The sequence below is a fragment of the Cetorhinus maximus genome, chromosome 3 (assembly GCF_964194155.1).
Source record: "Cetorhinus maximus chromosome 3, sCetMax3.hap1.1, whole genome shotgun sequence".
NCBI lineage: Eukaryota > Metazoa > Chordata > Chondrichthyes > Lamniformes > Cetorhinidae > Cetorhinus > Cetorhinus maximus.
The window spans coordinates 70035637-70057136 of record NC_135881.1 but is presented as its reverse complement, the minus strand read 5'-3'; the positions used below and the strand labels follow the sequence as shown (position 1 = coordinate 70057136).

At 38.5% G+C, this 21500-nt stretch overlaps 1 protein-coding gene across 4 annotated transcripts in view; it reads right to left on the bottom strand.

The window, feature by feature from the left end:
• The window catches only part of LOC144678715 (DNA-binding protein SATB1-like), a 145552-nt gene that overhangs the window by 112709 nt on the left and 11343 nt on the right, over positions 1 to 21500 (bottom strand). Inside the window, exons 1-6 of one of the 4 annotated variants that reach the window (XM_078538537.1) lie at positions 20762 to 21428; positions 19691 to 19828; positions 18090 to 18266; positions 16824 to 16950; positions 16327 to 16450; positions 2591 to 2702 (exon numbers count right to left, since the gene is read on the bottom strand). In XM_078538537.1, the coding sequence (XP_078394663.1) occupies positions 2591 to 2702; positions 16327 to 16450; positions 16824 to 16950; positions 18090 to 18266; positions 19691 to 19760 (610 nt within the window). In that variant the 5' untranslated portion in view covers positions 19761 to 19828; positions 20762 to 21428. Of the gene's footprint in view, positions 1 to 2590; positions 2703 to 16326; positions 16451 to 16823; positions 16951 to 18089; positions 18267 to 19690; positions 19928 to 20761; positions 21429 to 21500 lie in introns of those variants that run through there. The other 3 variants (XM_078538534.1, XM_078538536.1, XM_078538538.1) reach the window with 3 other exon arrangements.

The window sequence follows — 21500 nt, the reverse complement described above, 5'->3', positions numbered from 1 at the left end:
GGACGGGCAGCGTAAAATGCAACTTAATTACCTAGTTAATGGCCTTAATAGGCCTTTCAATTATCGGCGGGCACGCAGCCGCCGCAGGCGCGCGCCAGCCGAACGAAATATCGCGCTAGTTCGCACACCCGATGTCATTGCACGTCATTTTACTTTCTGGCATGTTTGGCGTGCACTAGCATGCCGAATGTAAAATTCTGCCCATTATGTTCCCCAATCACTTAATTTAGAATATGGATGGCATCACTATCAGTACAGGGATTACGATCAAACGTCACCTGAATTTGCCAATCAACCAACTGCACCATTCAAGATTCTTCAGATTCAGAGAATGAAATCTAGAAATTCTGAATGAGAAGCCTGGATCTGGATTACTTCCATACTTTCAAGCCACACCAGAAAATATTCAGACAAAAAGCCAAAAGTCCTGCTTTTCTACTGACTCAATACTGTAGAGTAACTTTAAATTTTGAGTGAGGACAGTCAACCTCAATTGAAGATTTTCCCACTAGGCAAGCTGCTGAGTGACAGGAATCAAAACGTTTCTCTAACGTTTGTGAGCATCAGTGGTGTAATTTCTGAGCTGTATAGTGGTCTAACCAGGCAGCAACATTTGAAAGATTAGAAAATCACCACAATGTCTAAAGCTGATTAAACAACTTGCAGTTTTGCCTACAATGTGTCAATGACTCCTCGAATTTCAGCTGACCTAGCTGCCATCAACTCCTGGGTTCAGTACAGGCAACAGTCCATTTATACTTAAATACTGCACAAAATACTGAAAGCTCATTGAACCAGAAAGTCATCCCATTTTCATGTTTAAGTATTATTGTAACTCAAATAGTGAACAAATAATTACTTTTGGCAATTTAAACATACCCTTTGTGCACAGTATGAAATTTAGGATTGAGCTTTTGCTTGCCTGGGTAGTGAAAATAAACATCAGCTCCACAGAATTATGCACACAAGTCCCAGAAACTGGTTTCTCCAACAAACTTCTACATAAATGCTTAAAATGTGACCCTTCCTGTGAACTAAATGGTTCAAACAACTGTCTTTTATGGTTAAAAAATGTGCATTATTATTATTATTTGCATTATTCTAGAGACAGCAAAGAGCTTCATCCTTTATATACCATATTTATTTATTTACTATGTGGCCTAATCTGGATCTCCAAACAAAAACATTTGACTGATAAAACATGTAAGCATTACTTTCACAATGTCACACTATTTTATATAGAAGTCTTCCTACACACACCTGTGAATTAGTGATGAGCAATAATTTAGATTTCAAATATCCCTTTCAGAGATATTTACTGTCAGAATTTTTTTTAGTTTTTCTTATAACTTAAACATTACCTAAACTATTTTCGCTTTCTTCATTAAAATAGTACTATTTCACAGCATTATAGTAAAATTTATTATTGCTTCACTTCACATAGAAAATGTCCATGTAATTTATTTATTGTGTGTTATGTAATACCCTTGGGGTTTGATTCTGAAAACGCATCTGCAATCATTTTTTCATCATAATTGCTGATTCCAGTTGTTAACAAGGATCATTTTGGCTGTGAATTATTCTGAAAAGTGTTGCTTCACCTCTTGGTCCTAATACGGTAATTTTCCTCTTTAGTTCAGCACTCTGATGAATAATATTGAGGCTATAAGAAATAATTACTATAAAAATATATCAGATTTGAGTTGCTCAGAATAAAACAAAAAATGGACAAAATTTACTACAGAGAAAATGTCATAATTTCTGGAGGGTTTTTCATTATCTCACTATAGTGTCTAAACCAGTGTTATTTTAGACCATGAAGCACTTGAACTAATGCCACTTACAATTCACCATTCTGATGTTCCACTCTTTTGGTCTCAAGGGTGCAGGATTGACAATAGTGGATATCAGAACTTCTACATTCACTTTTATGCAAGTGCTGACAATAGGCATCTCTATAAGGTCAAGTGTACTGCTACTACCATCAAGGCTAGACACTGATCCAGTCATGACAGTGGTTCTGTAACACAACATCAGATATGTGCCTTCATTTGAAGTGCATAAGGTCTGCTTTGTCTGAATGTGATCCCTCACAGCTCAAAATGGCAAGCAGTATTTTCCATGCTGGAATTTACATTTCAGGTACTCATTCACAAACTTCATGAGATTATTTAAGAATGTATGTTACTTAATTGTAATCGACGGTTCCTGAGGAATAAATCTAGATTCTTTTCTAAAGGTTAAAATTATACTTTAAAGTGCAGGTTAAGACATCTCATGGTTCCCAATATCTATTGAAACAATTAAATAGAACAGCAGGTTAACTGAGAGTCATCTGTAACCACATATCCACATACTATCACAAGTAGTTGACATTTTTGCAATTAAATTCCAAATCTTCTGCCTTTAATTTTTAAGTAATTAACATGTCCTCGGTCTTCTCAGGCTCAGCTAAAAATGTTTTGAATTGTACAAGTGATTAAAATTGCTTTATCTAAACAGACAAAGGCACGATATTAGTCACTTACTGAAAAAGTATGTGCTCACTACTACCATCATAATGAACAGATTAACAATTTCCCTTGCTTACCAATCATATCTTTTGTCTTCTTAAAATGTTTATACCATCTTCCAAATTCTTGACATTTTGCTGCTGATACATTTGCATAGTACGTGCTGTTTACAATGGAGGAAATCATACTCTGTATCAAAAAAACACAAAACCTTCAGTCAGTAACAAAGATTTTAAAACTAGTTTCAACCATAAGTATATGTTACCTCAAATGTTTAAAGCAGCGAAAATAGTAAAATATAGCACTTACAGCTGATTTTTCCAAACTAAATCTAGTTTATAACCATTATTTCATTGAAGAACTTTATTTAATATTTTCTGGTTCCCACTGAATATTTTTATTTTGTCATAGCTGATTTGATCAATGTCAAGTGCTTCTTTGGTGACACCTCAAACATTGTAAAACAGGTCTTAATACAGTAGGTTATACTATATATATTAACAGAATTTATAAAAAAGGGACAAATCCATTTTAATTATTATAATATATACTTACAAATGTTTACAAATGTACAGGCAGTTTAGAAGTAATAGGCCCCACAAATCAACCCCATTCTAATGAAAGAGGTACATTTGTATACAATAATAATTTGGGGCTTAACAGATGGCACCTCAATTAGCTGTGCATTTCAATCAACTTCCAGGCTGTATCTATTCAGCTTTTATACATGTGCCTTCAAGACAATGAGTGCATTTCCTGATAATATGATTAGTTTCCACAAGACTGTTTATTCAAGCTACGGGTTAATACATAAGAAATCTGTATTGTCGTACTTGAACAGTGTGCACAGGATTAATCTAAATGTGGACACATATTTCTTTACCAAAATTAGATGAACTTAATACGGCTCTTCTATTCCTGAGAAATCAATTGAAGAACTGGCTTAAACAATAAACTTTAAAAAATGTTTTTAAATTAAGATTCCATTATACTGTATGTCTGAATCCCAAACTGCATAGAGTATATATGTGAGAGTTGGAAGTTTGTGTGTTTTACTATGGTATGAAGTATATAAAAAATACAATTAAAAGAGGTCAAATAAACAATATTCAACATTCTAAGCTCTTGGTTATTAGACCTTATCCCCAAGAGGTTTGTATTTTCATAACAGACCATTGCATTGTAATGTTGTTTGAGGGAAGACATTATTTAAAACAAGACTTTACAGAAAGAGATGAAAAACATAAATAGAAACAAATAAGGAAATCTTTTAAAAAATGAATGAAAATGCAGAGGTTGGAGATCTGAAATAAAAAACAGAAAATGCTGGAAATACTCAGAAGGTCATGCAGCATCTGTGGAGGGAAAAACTGAGTTAACATTTCAAGTCTGTGACCTTTCATCAGAACTGCCCTGATCAAAGATTACAGACCTGAAATATTGGGTGGGATTTTATGGCAGCAGGATTTTACATTCCCATCGAAGTCAATGAAGTTTAGAATGGCTCGCCACAGTTTACGACTCCATCCCCACCGCAATGGGGCCATAAAATTCCGGCCATTAACTCTGTTTTTCTTTCCACAGATGCCGCCTGACCTGCTGAGTATTTCTAGCATTTTATTTAAACTGCCTCTGGGTACAAGAACCAACATTTTCAATATATAGCTTGAAATTATTTGGGGAGAAATGAATTTCAATGGGATGAATAACACATACCTTACAGAAATGGCTAACATTGAGGTATTGTAATTGATCTACAATTTCCAAACTAAGGTTAAGAACACACAAAAATGACAAAGAGCTTCAATCTCTTTTGGTAGGATTCTTGCTATAGGTCAGTGCAGCCATTTGAATATTAGCAGATCTATAAAACCTTTATGACTTGGAGTCCTAGGGTACCTTGCACTGAGGTTTTGTCTATAATACGTTGGAAATAAATTAATGACCAGATGCCAATTTTTATTAGATGACCTGAAACATGGTCTTGAGGGACACAGTATACTGTGTAATAACTGAAATGAAATTTAACTAAACAAAACAGGCATCAATGACAACAATTGGTTATCAGGTACTGCATTTCTTTCCTTTTTAGTCAAAGGAAAACAATTGTATTTTCCCTGCTGCCAGCTGTTCACCGTTACAATTGAATGGAATTAGCAGCTTGATCTATTCCCTGGGACAAGTGATCCAAATTCAGCAATGGATCGCTGGTTACTCTCAATGAAACGAAAGGGATGGGGGCGTTGGGGGGGTTGGGGCGCAAGTTTAATTCTTCTTGTTAATTATTTGAGTCGGTGAAAGGATAAAATCAAGTTTTTATCTTGCACACTGACCATAACTTTTTTGTTAAATCTATTGACAAGAGGAGTTTCAATCCTTTGTAGTCTCCCGTCTGAGAACCTGTTGACTACAACAAGGTGTAAATATTAATAATCGCTGTTTAGCTTTAAGGAAGACTAGGGGAAAATTGCCAATGATATCAGTCAAATTTGATAAGATTAAAATGATAAAAAGAAAGAGTAGACCTAAAATGTTTTAAGCTGCTTAAATGGTTAATAAAATTAGCAATATCTCTTCTAGTTCACCTTATATTCAAGGGTCAGTGGCAGATATCCCTAATACAGTCATTCTAATCTTAACGTAAAGAATTAAAACACTTTTTGAAATATCCTCGTGAGATGCCATTTGGGAGAAAGTAGGATAACTTTTGTTTGTTTGATAATTCTACTATCCCGTAAACACTTGTGGAACTAATCGTACATGTATGATTCTTCCCTCTATCTACAAGATCCTATGTAAGTACAGACATGATGGGCTGGATTTTCACGAAGTCTTGGAAGCTCAGCAGACCTTTAAAAATGGTGCCAGGACCCAGATTCAGAAGTCCTGCTGCCATTTCCATCAGATCCCATTTTCGGCGCTAGGAGAAACGGGTGGGGCATGGCTCACATAAGGGAAACCCGGGCTGGATTTTACTTGCCCCTGCCAGGTGTGTTTTCAGCAGGGGGGAGGAACACGTAAAATGGGTCGGCTGGCAAGCCCGCCACGTACCTGCCCGCCTCCTAGCTCACCCCCATAATACATTAGGTGGCCGGGCACCAAAATCGACAGCCTCCCAGTCACATTTAAATGAATAATTAAAGGCCATTTAGGCTTGACAACAAGCCTATTGGCCTGAATAAGACGCTGCCTATGCCAAAGTATGGTTGACATGGGCAGTCGGCCAGGAGTGGGCAAGTTGGTTTTAATGGTTAACATGAGAAAAGGTGGAAAGGGTGGGGGGAGGGGGGGGGATCTCACTCGGGGGGGTGCCCTGCACACATCGGGGGCACCCTCCAAGATGTCACCCGCCCCTTCCTTCCATGCCGCCTGCCGACAGAACCCGGCCCTCTGCCCCACTCCCTGGGTTTTAGGATCCATCCCCGTTAAAACCCCGGGACTTACCTTTCCCAGGCAGCCTTGATCCTCTTTGGGCTTTTTCCTGCACTCCCAGCAGAGTTCACTACTGAACTCTGGCACTGCTGTGAATGATGGAGCTGCCTGCCAATCAGATTGGCTGGCAGCTCATGAGGGTGGGACTTCCTCCCACTGAGGGACTGAAGTCCCACTAATAAACAATTTAGCCCACCTGCACCATGTTATGGCTGTGGGGCAGGCTTTCTCAGCACGAGTTGACTTCTGGCCGACTTTCCTTCTGGGGTGGCAAGCAGTCAGCACCCACCCCCTGCCCATAAAATGCAACCCCAAGCTCAGCAGGGCCACTTGAACTCACCGTTGAGTTCAAACGGACTCCAGTTTTCGCTGTAGCAAGGGCTTTATCCCACAATGTGGGAGTCACAAATTTTTAAGAGTAGATATAAATGCTTGAGAAGGGCGGAAAAAATCTGTAGAAGTGTCATGCTGTGAAATTATTTAAATCCCCAGCCCTTTAAAAATTAAAAAACTGCCTAGCTTTTTCAATGAGTTTTTAAAAAATCTATTCTAACAGTTGCAGTAGCTATGTGTTGACATTTCCCATAGGCTATCATTATGTCAGTATTAATGCTTGGCTGCTTTCCACACCTATAATTATCTCAGCTGAGGGTGTCCTATGTTCACAGTTTTATTGACAGCTCAAAAACATTACTAAATGAGTTAGCTGTCTTTGATGTGTAGTTATGTGCAGTAAATCTATTTGTTTTTATTAGGGCTTAGGTTCTTGAGGGAATTTAAATGTTTTGAATGGGCTTTCATGAATGGGAGTGCTTTTTTACTATAGTGAAGGCCTATATTTTATTTCTTCTCAATGTGGCTCCTGCGGTCTGCCCATGGTGGATACTGGATGAGATGACATGGAGGGTGTAAGGGCAAAGGGTGGTGGGTGGGGGGCATGGATTGTCATGAGCTGGCATTAAGTTGGCATAGGGCTATAAGGGACCATGGGCTGGTGGCAGCATGGATTCGCATTAAGTTGGCATGGGAGCCATAAGGGTCCATGGGTGTGGGTGAGGAGCATGGGTTGGCACGATTTGCCATAGGGGGAAGAGGTATCATTGGGAGTGGATGGGGATTGATAGGGTGTAAGGCGTGGGGCATGAGTGCCTAAAATTTAAGAAAACAACCTGAATGAAGTCCCAAAGAACCAAGGTGGGCCTTTTAAACAGCCTGCCTCAGCACTTGGCAGCCCCTGTGCCCGCCTCCAATCTGCACCCGGGGGTGGCTGGCCTGATTCCATTCTGCTCTCACCCCATCCGGATTGAAAATTGGCTCTGACAGAGCACTTTCTCACAAGGCAAGAAATTCCTGACTCGCACTTCCGCCTCGCAAGCGAAAAGTCGGCCTGAAATGCTCACCACCATCCCTGTCAGTGTACCTGACCTGGCATAACCAGGTAGCATGCCATCCTAAAAAAAAGAAAAAGAGCTTTATAGCAAGATCAAATGACTGCCAAAAAAGAAAGTACAATATTACTTCTTTCAAATTTAGCATATTAGTCTTGTGTATTATTCAGTTATTCTATGGCTTTCACTGGTATTTGCAATGGCCATGAGATCATTTTGCATGTGAAAATCTGAACTATCGTTGTTACTCACAGAAATGCAAAGTGCTCCACAATTTATTAAGACATGTTTCAAACTTGCATAACCCTAGAGATATCCTCAAATTGGGGAACCTTTCCCAAAATAACCTTAACTCTGGGAAACATAACCTCCAAGTCCTTTTAATTATTCAGGAAGAATAAAGTGAAAATTGTTGTATTTGTTTATTATTAAAATGGTCACTCAGTCAGCCATGTGGGCATGACTGGAACCATAAGTTTCTGTTAAGAGTGGAGTCTGTGATCTTAGTCACCCCCACAGGGCTGACTCACTGCTCTAAAGGGAAATGTAACAAACTTTACATTATATATGTTAGTAATTAAAAGGGAATTGGAGCCAGACTCAGAGAAGATTATTTTGGGAAGTACTTTACAATTCACTAAATAAGTCGTAGCATTAGACAGCATTAAAAGCCCTACTTAGAGTGATGTTGCCAAATAATAAAAAGCAGCATGTCAGTTTGCTCACAAGCGAGCAGACATTGCAATTTTTGTGAGCTAAGTAGGTTTTATGTTCTGAGAACTCGTGGAGCTTATTTCACCAATGAGCAGCTATCCACTCTTCCTTTCAATATTATTTAGAAAAACAGATGTCCACTTGAAAGTGATATGAGACAGCTCTGGTTACACAGTAGAAGCACACAAGTATTCCACATCATAGATGCAGACTATGAAAAAGAAATTTTTACTGAAGACATGCAAACCTAGATTTTGTGGTTGTAATGATGTTGAAACTGACAGCTTTCGCTGTCACTACACTTGTGAAACTGACAGCAACTTTTGGTGTCTGCACATGCGCAGTTAAATGTGGACTCCAGTAATTGCTCTCAAGAATACCCTGATCCTCCACAGGGTGGGCTTCTGTAGCCCTTGCAGACACAATCAGCACAGTAGTAACTGATTTGACGAGAAGTTGACTTTTTACACTTTATTCTCACTGTAAAAACCGCTGAAGATGTGAAGCCTTGTTAAATGATGTGTAACTAAGGGAAAGATTTCCCCCCCTGTTGGGCTGCGGGGGGGTGGAGTGCAGGAGTGGGCACGGGCAGGCCCGCCCCCCAGCATGACGTCCGCCAGGAAGTAGAGTTATCCCTGGTGTCTTGGCCAAAATTTATTCCTCACTCAACATAACACAAAAAATCTTCTAGTCATATTTTTGTTTGTGGGTGGTTGATGTGCAGAAATTGGCTGCCATGTTTCCTTCATTACAACAGTGACTACACCTCAAGAAAGTGTTTCATTGGCTTTAAAGCACTTGGGGATATCTTGAGGTCATGAAAGGCACTATAAATGCAAGCCTTTCATTCCTTAGTTGATGAATTATTACTCATCCATGTTGAACACTTCTTGGAAGAAGCAAAGGTACAGGACGTACCTGGTTGGAGAACTTTAATGCTGACCACCAAGAGTGGCTCAAAAGCACCACTAATGGCTGAGCCCTGAAAGACACAGGGCTGAATTTTACCTGACCCCGGCAGGCGTGTTTTCCACAGTGGGGATGGGGCCATGTAAAATAGGGTAAGCACCCTCCCACCACCTTCCCACCCACCTTTGAGCTCTCCAACAAATTACGGAGGGGGCAGGTGGGTGCCAAAATCGGCAGCCCATCCACCATATTTAAATGAATAATGAAGGGTCAATTAGGCTTGGTATCAAACAAACTGACCCTGATAATACATTGCCCATGCCATAAAACATTTGGAGTGGGCAGCCAGGTGGGAGCGGGCAGCTTGATTTTTTAAATCAAATGCCTAAAGGTTGGGAAGGAAAGAGGTGGGGGTTGCTCTTCAGGGGCTGCCCTTTGCCAATCATGAGGTGGCCACCCCCCCCCCCCCACCCTTAGGTCAAACACCTTCTTCCTTCCTACCCACTCCTTCCTTTAAACCCACCACCTCCCCCCATCCCCCAGTCCTTCACCCTAACCTCCCTAAACTCTTCCGGCCCAAGACCCCAGACTTACCTGCTCCAGCAATCGATGGGCCTTGATTATCTTCTTCTCATGTAGTCCCTGCAGCTAGGACTGATGCCTTCTTAGTGCTACCGGGACTGATGACCGGGAGCTCTAGAGGACGGGACTTCCTCCTCAATGGAGTGGTGGAAGTCCCACTCAGCCCTCTTTAGTCCACCCCGCAGCACTTCATGGCTTAATGTTTTTAATGTTTTTACAACTGTCAGTGATCTCCCTGAGGCAGCACTTAGCCTCAGGGAGATGTGCGCTCTTTCGTGCACATGCACGAAAGAGCGCACTCTCGCATTTGGGGAATCACTACTCCCCGCCCGCACAGGAAGCGCATAGCGCTTCCCGCCGGACGTCACGCTGGGCGGGCCTTAATTGGCCCACCCACTTAAAATGGCGGCGGGGCCCGCTTCTCCGGCAGGGATCGGCTCCCCGCCCCCTGGAGATTGGGTCAGGCCCGCCCGCCTGGAAGGCAGAAAATTCTGCCCATGATCTCTACCAGCTGGAAGGACAAGAGCAGCAGGTGCTTGAGAACATTATCAACTCCAAGTTCTCTTCCAAGTCATAAGATCATAATAAGATCATAAGAAATAGGAGGAGTAGACCATTCGGCCTCTCAAGCTTGCTCTACCATTCAATAAGATCATGGCTGATCCGATTATGGCCTTAACTCCACTTTCCTGTCTGCCCCCCATAACCCTCAATTTCCTTGTCGATCAAGAAGTCATACATCATAATGACTTGGAACTATATCACTGTTCCTTCATCATTGGTGTGTCAAAACCCCAGAACTCCCTACCTAACAGCACTAACACATGGATTGCAAAGTTTCAAGAACCACCATCTTCTCAAGGGCAACTGCGAAAGTGCAAAAAATGCTGGCCTTTCCAGCAATGTCCACATCCCATGGGTGTATAAATTGAAAAGGAAAACGGAATTCTGGTACAAGTAATAAAGAAACCTTTGTGAAAATATTTAGCTCTTCGTAGGTGGTCATAGATTGAATATTTTTTTTATGCATTCACATTAATTTTAACAAATGAGACTGAAAAGAATTTCAGTTATGAGACCTCATATGATTAAGAGTAAATGAGATACAACCATTATTTCTTTTTTGTGTAGGGGCTCTACAGCCATCCACCTCTGCACTGTGCGCAAGATTACACTGCAGGTCAAGTATCGGTTCCAAAATCCATGGCACACACATGGTAATGCATCTGCTAAATCTTTTTCACAGATTAAACTGCAACTCACATGAAATATGTCTATCCAATCGTTAAATTAAAAATATGGTAATCCTTACTGAACTTTGTCTTCATATAAAACTGAGTCAAAACTTTAGTGAACATTATTGCTTAAGTTTGTATGTTTTGTTCTGTACTGTAATAACATTGACTTGGCATGTTCTGTCCTAGGATTCCTCTAGACTAAACAATATTATGGGCCAAATTTGTTAAAATCCATGGCAACACCAAAAAGAGGCCACCGTACTAATATCAATATGTTGATTCAGAAAAAGAATTGCTACAGCAACTCCTCAAATTAACAAAGTTTACTAATTGATTATTAGTAAACTGGATTTTTTTCATATTTCATTTCACTTAATCATTATATAGTAAACAGATAGAACGAACATTTAAGATCCTTTAGATTCAAAATTCTGTATGAAGAGGTTAATTATTGATGTACAGTAATTGAGTGACTCAGGATTTTTTTAATGAACTACTCTGATGTTCTGTTACCATCACCCTTCTAAAATGGAGGATATTAAAATATAGATAATGATGTTCTAATGAATGTGAAATATTCATGACAAAAACAGGGAGTTGGTTTCTTGTGTATTTTTTTCAACAGATATGAAGTAACCCCTAATCCTTTTCTTTGCACTTTAAAGCAACTAAAAGATGTTAATAATTCATAGGCTATTGCCAAAGATAACTGTAGTGTATTAACATTTAAGAACAGAAATGTTTTATAGCTCTGGAGCATTTTCTTAGAAAGTAGTTTTTTTTATTTAAGTTCTTGGAGTAAGATAAAGCTAACAATAAATGGCCAATTGGCAAGTTTAAAAAGCCCTGTGTACTTTGCAAGAATAAAACCAAGCAAAGATTAAAGGAAAAAGCAGTATCCTGGTATTCATGTGAGATCATGAAATAGATGCAGAATTATTTATGCTATTAGTTGCTAGGTAAGTTCTTTTTAAATAAAGTTATGGGATATCATAAAGATACGGTCAGAATACTATCAACATTCGAAAGCACCTTCCGAACACCTAACTTCCACCACCTTTAGAACAAGGGCAGCAGATGCATGGAAACACCACCACTTGCAAGTTCCCTTCCAAGCCACATACCATCCTGACTTGGAACTATCACTGCTCCTTCCTGCTGGTCTAGCTAATGATGTCCGCATCCCATGAATAAAAAAAAAAATCAACAAAATCCACAAGATGTTTTTATTTAACTACTCTAGCTACATTTAAATTTCTTGCAAATAAAATTCAGAAATGTTTATGTTCAATAACATTATTGCCAAATATTCAGTATAGCAGCCTGAATAGATAGCAAATGTTGCTCATGTATGAAGGAAATTACAGCTACTAATTTCTAGATTTCACTATTATCAAATTGATGTTCCTTATCCATAAAAGAAAATATTTTGCTGAGGAAAACACTTCGTTAAATTTGATTGACCTGTTTCAATTCAGCATGAATATCATTTTAATTTCTGAGGAATTTATGTTTTTCAAATGTAAGCACATTTTTGCCTTTTTGCTTGATTTCAATATATGTGATTGTCATTTCTTCATAGTTCCTCAATCAAAAGTTCGATGGTGTTATAATTAATGGCTTATGGTTTGTTTATTTGGGTGTAAAACTATCCTTCAGGTAAGAACATGTTCAAAAACAGTATTGAACTGTCAGTACAACAGCTGTTTAACAAGAATTTACACAGCAGCTACCAGCCTCAGACCAGGTTCGAGCTAGGCAGACCATGTTTACATTGCTTGGCTCCTGACTGGCTGGAACTTTAACTGTCCTGTTCAGAAGAGAACTCTACACATACCTGGATACATGCATGGGCATGGCTGTTTCTCAAAAGTTAGACATTTAAACAGTCTGAGAACAAGAAGGAGAAATTTCTGCTCTCACTAAACATCTAAACTAAGCTCAGCTAAGTTTACAATTGTTCAACCAATCTCCTGAAAGCTTTGCAAAGCAGGTTTGACACCGCACTGGACTTGTAGGGGTGTGAGATTACCTCGTCTAGGGAATTTCACATTGCTTTTCTCCAGTCAGATTGGATCCTGACCCTGGAATAACACTGCCAGTTTCAACAATACAATAGTGAAATCATAAAGGATTGGGGACCTGCCACTGGAAACAAATTAGAAAGACAATTGCAGCTCCCAGAGGATTACACCTGACCCACATCTACAGAAATGCTTTAACTCTTTCCACCTGTAATTTCAATTGAGCAGACCAGCAACCATCTGTAGTATAGATCAGTTTTAATGTTATGTCAGTTTTAACAGAATGTTACTATTGACTGCAATGACTGAAAGAAGGCTGGCGAGACGAAAGATGGGTAATCAAGAACCTTTCCAACTGCATGCCAAGTTTTCTCCTATAAATGCGGAGGGTTAGTGGCAAGAAGGGCATCTGGCTGTAAAACCACCCACCAAATCCAAAAAATAATGGTTGATATGAAGGATTATCAACCAGCATTGTGGCAATCCCATGTAACACGGGAAAAGCCAAAAGAGGAATCAAGAAAGCGAGCCAAGCTTTATCCTAGTAAATCTACTTTAGAAATGCAAGTAAACAAACAAATTTAAAAACTTACCTGCTTGTTTTTGTTCACAACATGTATGAGTTTGGAAAAAGGGAATGGGAAGCACATAACACAATACTGGCTAGCCAGTTGAAAATAGTTTCAGAGGACAATGGTGAGAAGACAGGTTGGTTAAATAAACAAAACATTGCATTCACATAGACCTTTATCACAATAAAACATCTCAAAGTGCTTCACAAAATGAATTGTTTTTTTATATTTCTGGAATACAGTGACCTTTGTCATGTAGACAAACACAACATCCATTCTGCCACAGAAACAAGGGAGTCAAAAGTTATGGGGGGTAGGCAGGAAAGTGAAGTTAAGGGCACAGTCAGATCAACCGTTATTTAATGGCAGAGCAGGCTCGAGGGGCCAAAAGGCCTATTCCTACTCTTTATGTTCTTAACATCCTACAAACTGCAATGAGATAAATGAATCATTAATCTATTTAATTTCTTTTGATATTGGTTGCAGAGGAATGTTGGCCAGGATGCGGGTTGAATTCTTTGCTCAATTATGCTGTTCTCTGAACAATGCCATGGGATCTTTAACAGCCTCCTGAACAGACAGATGGGGCTCTGGTTTGGGATGAGAAACTTGAGTTATGAAGATAGATTGGAGAGGTTGGGACTGTTCTCCTTGGCGAGGAGAAGGCTAAGAGGAGATTTATAAGCACGTTCAAAATCATGAGGGGGCTGGATAGAGTAGATAAGGAGAAACTGTTCCCGTTCATAAAAGGTTCAAGAACGAGAGGGCACATATATGAAGTGTTTTGCAAAAGAAGCAAAGGTGATGTGAGAAAAAACTTTTACATGGAGGTGGTTCGGGTCTGGAATGCACTGCCTGGAAGTGTAGTGGAGGCAGGTTCAATTGAGACATCCAAGAGGGCATTAGATGATTATTTACATAGAAAAAATGTGCAGGATTACAGGGAAAAGGCAGGAGAATGGCACTAAGTCATAATGCTCATTTGGAGAGCCAGTGCAGACACGATGGTCTGAATGGCCTCCTTCTGCATTGTAACAATTCTGTGATCCTGAGTGCAGCTTCAATAATTCAGCACTTCTTCAGTAGTAAACTAGAGCATCAGCCTAAGTTATGCAGGGCTCAAATCTAGAACCTTCTGATCCAGAAACAAGCAACTTAAACTAAGGCTGACTTTATATTGGTGTCAGTGTGGTGACTGTGACATCAGCTCCTGAAGTGTGATTCTGTGCAACCAGTGGCAACTCCAACTTAAACCTGCTGATTCCTTAGGATTTATCCTTGGATTTTAGCCTTAGTGAATGTGGTACCTATACTTTAGGCTTGCCATTGGCAGTGCAAGGCCTGCACACCTTGAACTGGTAGCGCAAGCACTCCACCCACATCAATATAGAAGCTGCTAAAGCATAATTTATATATTAAGATATTTTAAACAGTTTCTTTTCAAAGTCTGTTAATATCTAGTGCTGCTTAGCTACAGTTATTCATTCACAAACATTCATCAGTATTTCAATGTAAAACTTATGGAAGCTCCCGCACAAATAAAGTTTTATAATTTCAATATTCACATAACTTCTGTTCCTTGCAATATCCTTTCAGAATTTATATATTTAAATTATAGAAATATTGTGGGGTAGGTTTTGGTCCACGGCCATTTTCTTGCTCAGCCTCGGTGCTGCAAAACCAAAAAGCCTGAGAATTGAGGGAAATTAATCCTCAGGCCTCAAGGGAAAACTTTCTGATGATGGTCAGACTTTCACAGGCCCCATAAATTTTTCAGTGGGACCAAAGAATGTGCAGATTGGGCACAGTCTGCCTCACTACTAAATTGATATACTTTGCGCCTCTTTTACACCCTAAAAACGTGAGCTCGGCATACCAATCATTCCCCTACATGTCATTCTTCGAACACATCCTACACAGTATACGTTCTGGAAGTTTTTACTTTATTTAAATATTGGAATTTCTTTTGTCGTAGCAATTAATTGGCAGATTTTGTAAACTAAATTGTACTGCAGAAATGACAGTAAAAGTAAACTGTTCTGTACATAAATAATCAACTACCAAATAAATATGTTAAACTCTTCTTTCAGTGGTAGATGTTTTTCTAGCAGAATGACTAATTTGGTAAGGTTTCTACCTTTATATAATCAAAATGGGTGTGGATCCAAAACTATTCAACTCTTTTGAAATAATTTAATTTGCATGAAAACCTTGACCTTATCTGTCTCTCCTTGGAATCAGAAGCACATCACTGTCAAGAATTTTTGCTACTGTAACATCAAATGACATCTTTTAGCAGAACACATCATTCCATTGTAATGAAAAACATTGTATCCAATATTAACACCTCTAGCAATGAAAGACTTCTACAATTACAAGTTAGTTTTGAGTTCAGCAGACACAAAGTCAAAACTTTAGGATTATAAATGTTAGTTGAATCCCAAAGATTACTTGGCAGTGTTTAGCTCACTTCCTAGAATCCAGTCTTTGATTTAAAAAAAGTACATTGTATGGAATTTTTCCAATAAAGTAGAACATTTCCAGGTTTCTAGTTATTTTCTGGAGTAATCCAGTACCAAACTGCACTTGTAATGGATGTTACTCTAATTTGGGACATCATTACTGTTGGTTTCCCTGGAATGAGGCTGTACCAGATGATAGGGGAATTCCTTACAATGTACAATAGGAAGAATATAAGTTTCAAACCATGAAAATTACAGATGACCTTCTACAAATTTGCAATGGTGACCGTTACAGATAACAATTAGAGAAATGCAAAACCTCAAACCACTTGTAAGATTTTTGGAAAAAAGATTTAAAAAGTAATCATATATTTTTGATTTTGATGCAAAAATGATGCTGTAGTCCTCAAAAATGTAAATAAATTATCTGTGGTTCAGGTTTTATTCATTATTACTCTTTCTAAAATACTTTAGTAAAGCCCTATTAAATACCTGGGAAAGGGGGCATTCTTTTGCCAGTGTGCTCTGGTTCATTTCTTTCAGTAGTTCCTTCAGAGCATTTCTGACGGTTGTGTGTGTCCACTGTTCAGGTGGCAAGTCTTCCAGTTTTGGGCAACTGCATGATAAAATATATCATATAAAGGGGGGGAAAAAAAAGGACATTTCAGGACTGGTTCCTGGTGCAACATTCCTTCAAGATAGACAGATTTCATTTGGCACATCAAGCAGATGCATCTAGAGATTGCTCTCAGTCTCCTGATTGTTCTGATTAGTTAATTACTTTATACAACACATCTGCTGTATTGATGCATGAATTATACATCAGCTGCATGTGGCGACTATTATTTCTTGTTACTTCTACCTTCTTGCTCCAATGCGTTTGGTAAAATAATTCAGGCATTTAGAGATGTGGAAGTTAAAGACAGAGATGAAATAGTAATGATGCCATGCAATTGTTGAGGCCCAGGGACTTGCATGTTGTGACTAACCTGTGTAACTGAATTTTCAGTGTGACCACATGATACACATCCTGCAGCATGTCTGCTACTGTGGCATCCGGTGCATCTGTCACATATGAGAGAGGGACTGGATTCCACTTCCCAACCTGGATCAGGCCTGTGACAGTCAGCATTAGGTAGAGTGAGAAACATCAGCTGTTAATTCACCTACAAGATGCTAATACTTTTAAACAGGCAATAAATTACATATCTTAATTATTTTGCTCTGTTTTAACATTATTCCAGATTTCCTCCATTTTTATGTGTACAAAAGTGTAATAAAAGACCCAATTCACCATAATGAATTGAAAAAGGAGCTATTGCTTTCCCTACCCCTTATCATGAACTGGCTCAAATATACTTAACAAGTGTCATTACTGGAAGTGTAACCTCTTTCTGTGTACCAGAATTAAACACAGGCAAGATTCAAAGGAAACCTAAATTAGAAAAAAAAACTAATATAAAAGTATTTCAAATGCTTTGTTACATGTTTCAATATTGCAAATCTTTGTTAGAGCCATAAATAGCTAATACTAAACAGTGATGGTTGAGAAGTATTTGAAATCATTATATATTTTCCCTGCTTAAATGATCAAAAGGTAACCTAAATATAAAATCATTCTCCTCCCATAAAAAGCATACAGTTTTAAAGATACAACATTCAACTCAAAATTTGGCTTATGTATTTTAGGTATATTTTGTGTCAACAAAATGGTTCCATTAATTTGCAGCACAATAAAACTTATACAGCACATACAAAATAAATGCTCTTGTTATACCAAAGGTTCATGTCAAAATCAAAATGAGTACTTACTGCTATGTAAAATGGATCATTTAAAATTCAAAGTTCTGTATAAAAAATTCCTTTGTTTTCTACTGTAGCCTCAAATTGTTAAAGAAACAATGTCCTCAAATTTCATTGCCAGATTGATTTGCCGATATATAGTGCGCATAGAAAATGTTGTAGTTTTCACTATTGCTCAAAATTGTTACCACTATGCTAAGGAGCCTCATTACAATCACAGGTAGCGACAGGACATTCCTGAATTTTTGGCACGGAGCTCTATATTTTGCATTTTTCCTCTTTTGGGCTGTGAATGTAAACAGATTTTTCATCCTTGCATATTTTAATAACATCACCTGAAAAAACATTTAGCATAACTTTTGAAAATAGCATATTAAGCATAATCATTATGATGGGAAGAAATAAAATGTAGCCTTTATTCTAGGTCAGGATGTAAATATGAAATGATGTACCTTTAGCCTGAGCAGCAGAACTGTGGGAATATCCAAGAGAAAGCAGCGCCATCTCCACTAGTTGATTAAACAACATGTCCTTCCGTACCAGAACAAATTCTGCATGTTCTTCCTTACTTTCATACTCTATAGGACTTTCAAAGTGTTCCACCACACAGAAAACAGGGAGCATATTTCCTACAAAGAATAAGAAATGACTTACATATTTTAATATTGTACATTATATAGGAGGTGCAACTATCATTCTAACAAGATTTATTAGTACCTACTGTAAACTATAAATCACTATAAATGTGGCTATTTTTAGAAACAATAAAACTGCACGTCAAAAACAAACATATTTATGGATCACTTGTATGAGCATCTGAGGAGACTAGGTTGCCAAAGAACCCACAAGTTGCATTTCATGTAGTAAAATGTAAAAGTCCCTTTGGCTCACTAACAGGTTTGGTCACCTGCTTAACTTTATAGAATGATTAGTAACTACAATTTTTAATAGGGAAGTAATTCATATCTGTTCAAAATCATACATTACACAAAATTAAGTTCTGTCTTTACAATGATATATTATCATTTAAAGCTTGATAAGATAGCCCACTTTTCTCTCCCAATGTTATATGCCTGGTAGTTCTAGAAACTGTTTATATAGCTCTTAAGATACTGACTAAATATGACGTCATTAATTTCCTACCATCTTTTTTCCAAACTGTCATCATCTTTCTTCTTTTAAAGTGGATAATCTTTCATGATCTTTTACTTCACTGGCTGCTTCCTATTACTAATACTTGGCTAAATTTCCAGGGCCAGCAACTTTATAACCTTCTAGTATTAAAGCAGTAAGTGATGGTCACCAATCAGTTCTAAAAATACTCAATGATGTATATATGAAAGGCAGCATGAAGCTTTCGCATTAGGTTTATGAGTCTATGTAAACAACACATCTGCTGTAAGAAGTAATCAAGTGTATAGAATCCTTGTCTAAAACTGTACTGGCATCACAGTCTGCAAATATCACATAATGCCAGAGACAGCTGAAATCTTCTATTCAGGAATTTATGGCACTTATAACTTTTGGAGGGATCATAAGACTGTTTGATTCTGCTCCAGTTCTTGATGGTAAATGTTAATACACTCTGTTTGAAAACTGTAATAAATTATATTTTTGGTGCTTTTAACCTGGCTTCCTTTATACATATATGCACTTGGCTAACAATCAATAAATAGGGTAATCAAAAGCAGAGGCCAAGGAATTTGCTGAAGTGCCTTTTTCCAGTTTTAATAGATAAAGATCTAACAATACAGACTGCTGTGTCCATTCATTTCATAAATAATACATTCCTTGTTGTCTGTAAATAGAGGAAAAATAAATGATTGTATGATAAATGTTATGGCAGCTTGAAAAATAAATTCTGCTGCCTTCAAACTATTTTATTTTCATAAATATCCTGGTTTGTGCAAGGATTGCATACATTTAAACTGTGCTCTGAAGGAAATTTGCTTTGCAGTCAACTTTGCATTACCACGGGAATGTTAAACCACCTAGATTCCTATTTTTATTTATATATTCGATATTAGTGAAAGCAGGTTGCACACACTGGTACCTTTTTTATTACCGATTTTCACCAGCTGGCCCGTGTGTTTGAGTGAGCCTCCAGTCACTTTGGCACCCATGCTACCCAGTCTGTTGCGGGTGGAGAGACTCCCATTCTGGTCCAAGCGGGGGATCTTAGCCGGGGTACCTTTAGGATCAATGAGATTGTTGTTTTTTTCTGAATTCTCCTTCACTTGCACTGTTTCACTGGGTTTTTCCATGCTCACCACCAACTCTCAGAGATCACCTACCAAGTTTAAAGAAAACCACTTCAAGATATTACTGAGGTCAGACTCAACAACAAATATAGAGGATTAATGTGGAATGTCCAGATTTTCTATCATCAGCCTTTTTTTATTTAAAAATTAAGGTCTTTAAACCTTTGTAGCACAACATGTCCATGTAGCTTTTCAGAAAGACACAAGATGCAAATCCTTCAGAACAGGCTCCAAGGATGTCAAAATGCAAGGACAACTTCATTATCTGGAATTAAGACTACTACAGTGAAAATGTTGTCATTTTTAGGGTGCATAATTCCTCAAATGATGGAATATTCACAAATTTGAGGTCCAGAGTTCAGACTTCAGGCCTGTGTACATCACAAAATGAATGGTCACATCTCGAAGTGTTCCAATTTTGACTTGGTAAACGATGATTATAATTACAACCAAATGATAAAATGCCCATTGCAGTACGTAGGGTTTCTATCATTGCATGTTTTCAAGAACTACAGCAAATTCCACTTTTCACTGACTACTATGACACAAGATCAGTGCTAAAGGAGGCATTCTCATCCCAGCACCGCAATGGTAACCTGCAGCCTAGCATTTATGTAAGCAAATAATGCACGGTTTCATCCTCAGCCCCTACTTTACAACTTTTTCTGTGCTACCAGTTCCATGCATTTTAGAAACTCCACTCCAGGATTTCACGTTTACATATATTTAGAGAAAAAAAGACAAAGAAACAAACTAACCAAAGCGGTATGGGTACACACACAAAAAAAAACGCTGTCGTTATCGTGTGGCATCTTTTTCTGAAAAAACTACAAGAAATACAATTCCGATCGCAAACAACTCACCCACTTCTCTGCGCGGAGCTAAAAGGCAAACTTCCAAGGCATAAGAAAAATAGCAACTCCTCACTTCGGACTCTTCGTGAAAACTAACAGCCGGACCGGTTGGTTTCTGGACAACATATAGCTTCGAGATATTATTTCTTTTCTTTTTGAATTTGATTTTCTTTTTTTTAAAAAAATGATCTTCTTCGTATTTAGGGGGTGGAGAAAGGGTAAAGAGTCTAGTTGGAGAGGGGGGGGGGTTGGGGGGGGTTGAAAGGACAGCTAATATTATGATTAAAAAGGAGGAACTTGGGACACAAAACGTGATATATATTGTTTCCAACCCCAAAAAGTCGTGGACTTTTTGTTGTTGTTGTTTAAAAGTCCAGTGAAAGCTGTGGTGTTTTTAGTGGCGGTGGCGGCTGTCCCTGAGTCTCTCTCTCTCTCTCTCTCTTCCTCAGTCAGGACGGAGCCGAGCGGCTTCACATTAAATTATTAGTTGCTTTGAGACTCATCACTCCTCTTCTCTTCCCTTTCTCCTCTCAGTGCTGAGAAAATAACCCTTCCAAAACATCACGGTTTTTTTTTAGGCAGCGACAGTCCAGCCGGGCTCTGCCTGGTTTGGGCTGCCTTTCGATTGCATCACTCCTTGTAACTGTCAGAGCAATTTGTTCAAGAAAATAATAAAAAAAAAAGGACGGGGTGGAGGTGGAGAGGGGTGGGGGGGGGGGGAGAGAGAGAGTGAGAGAGGAGGGAGGAC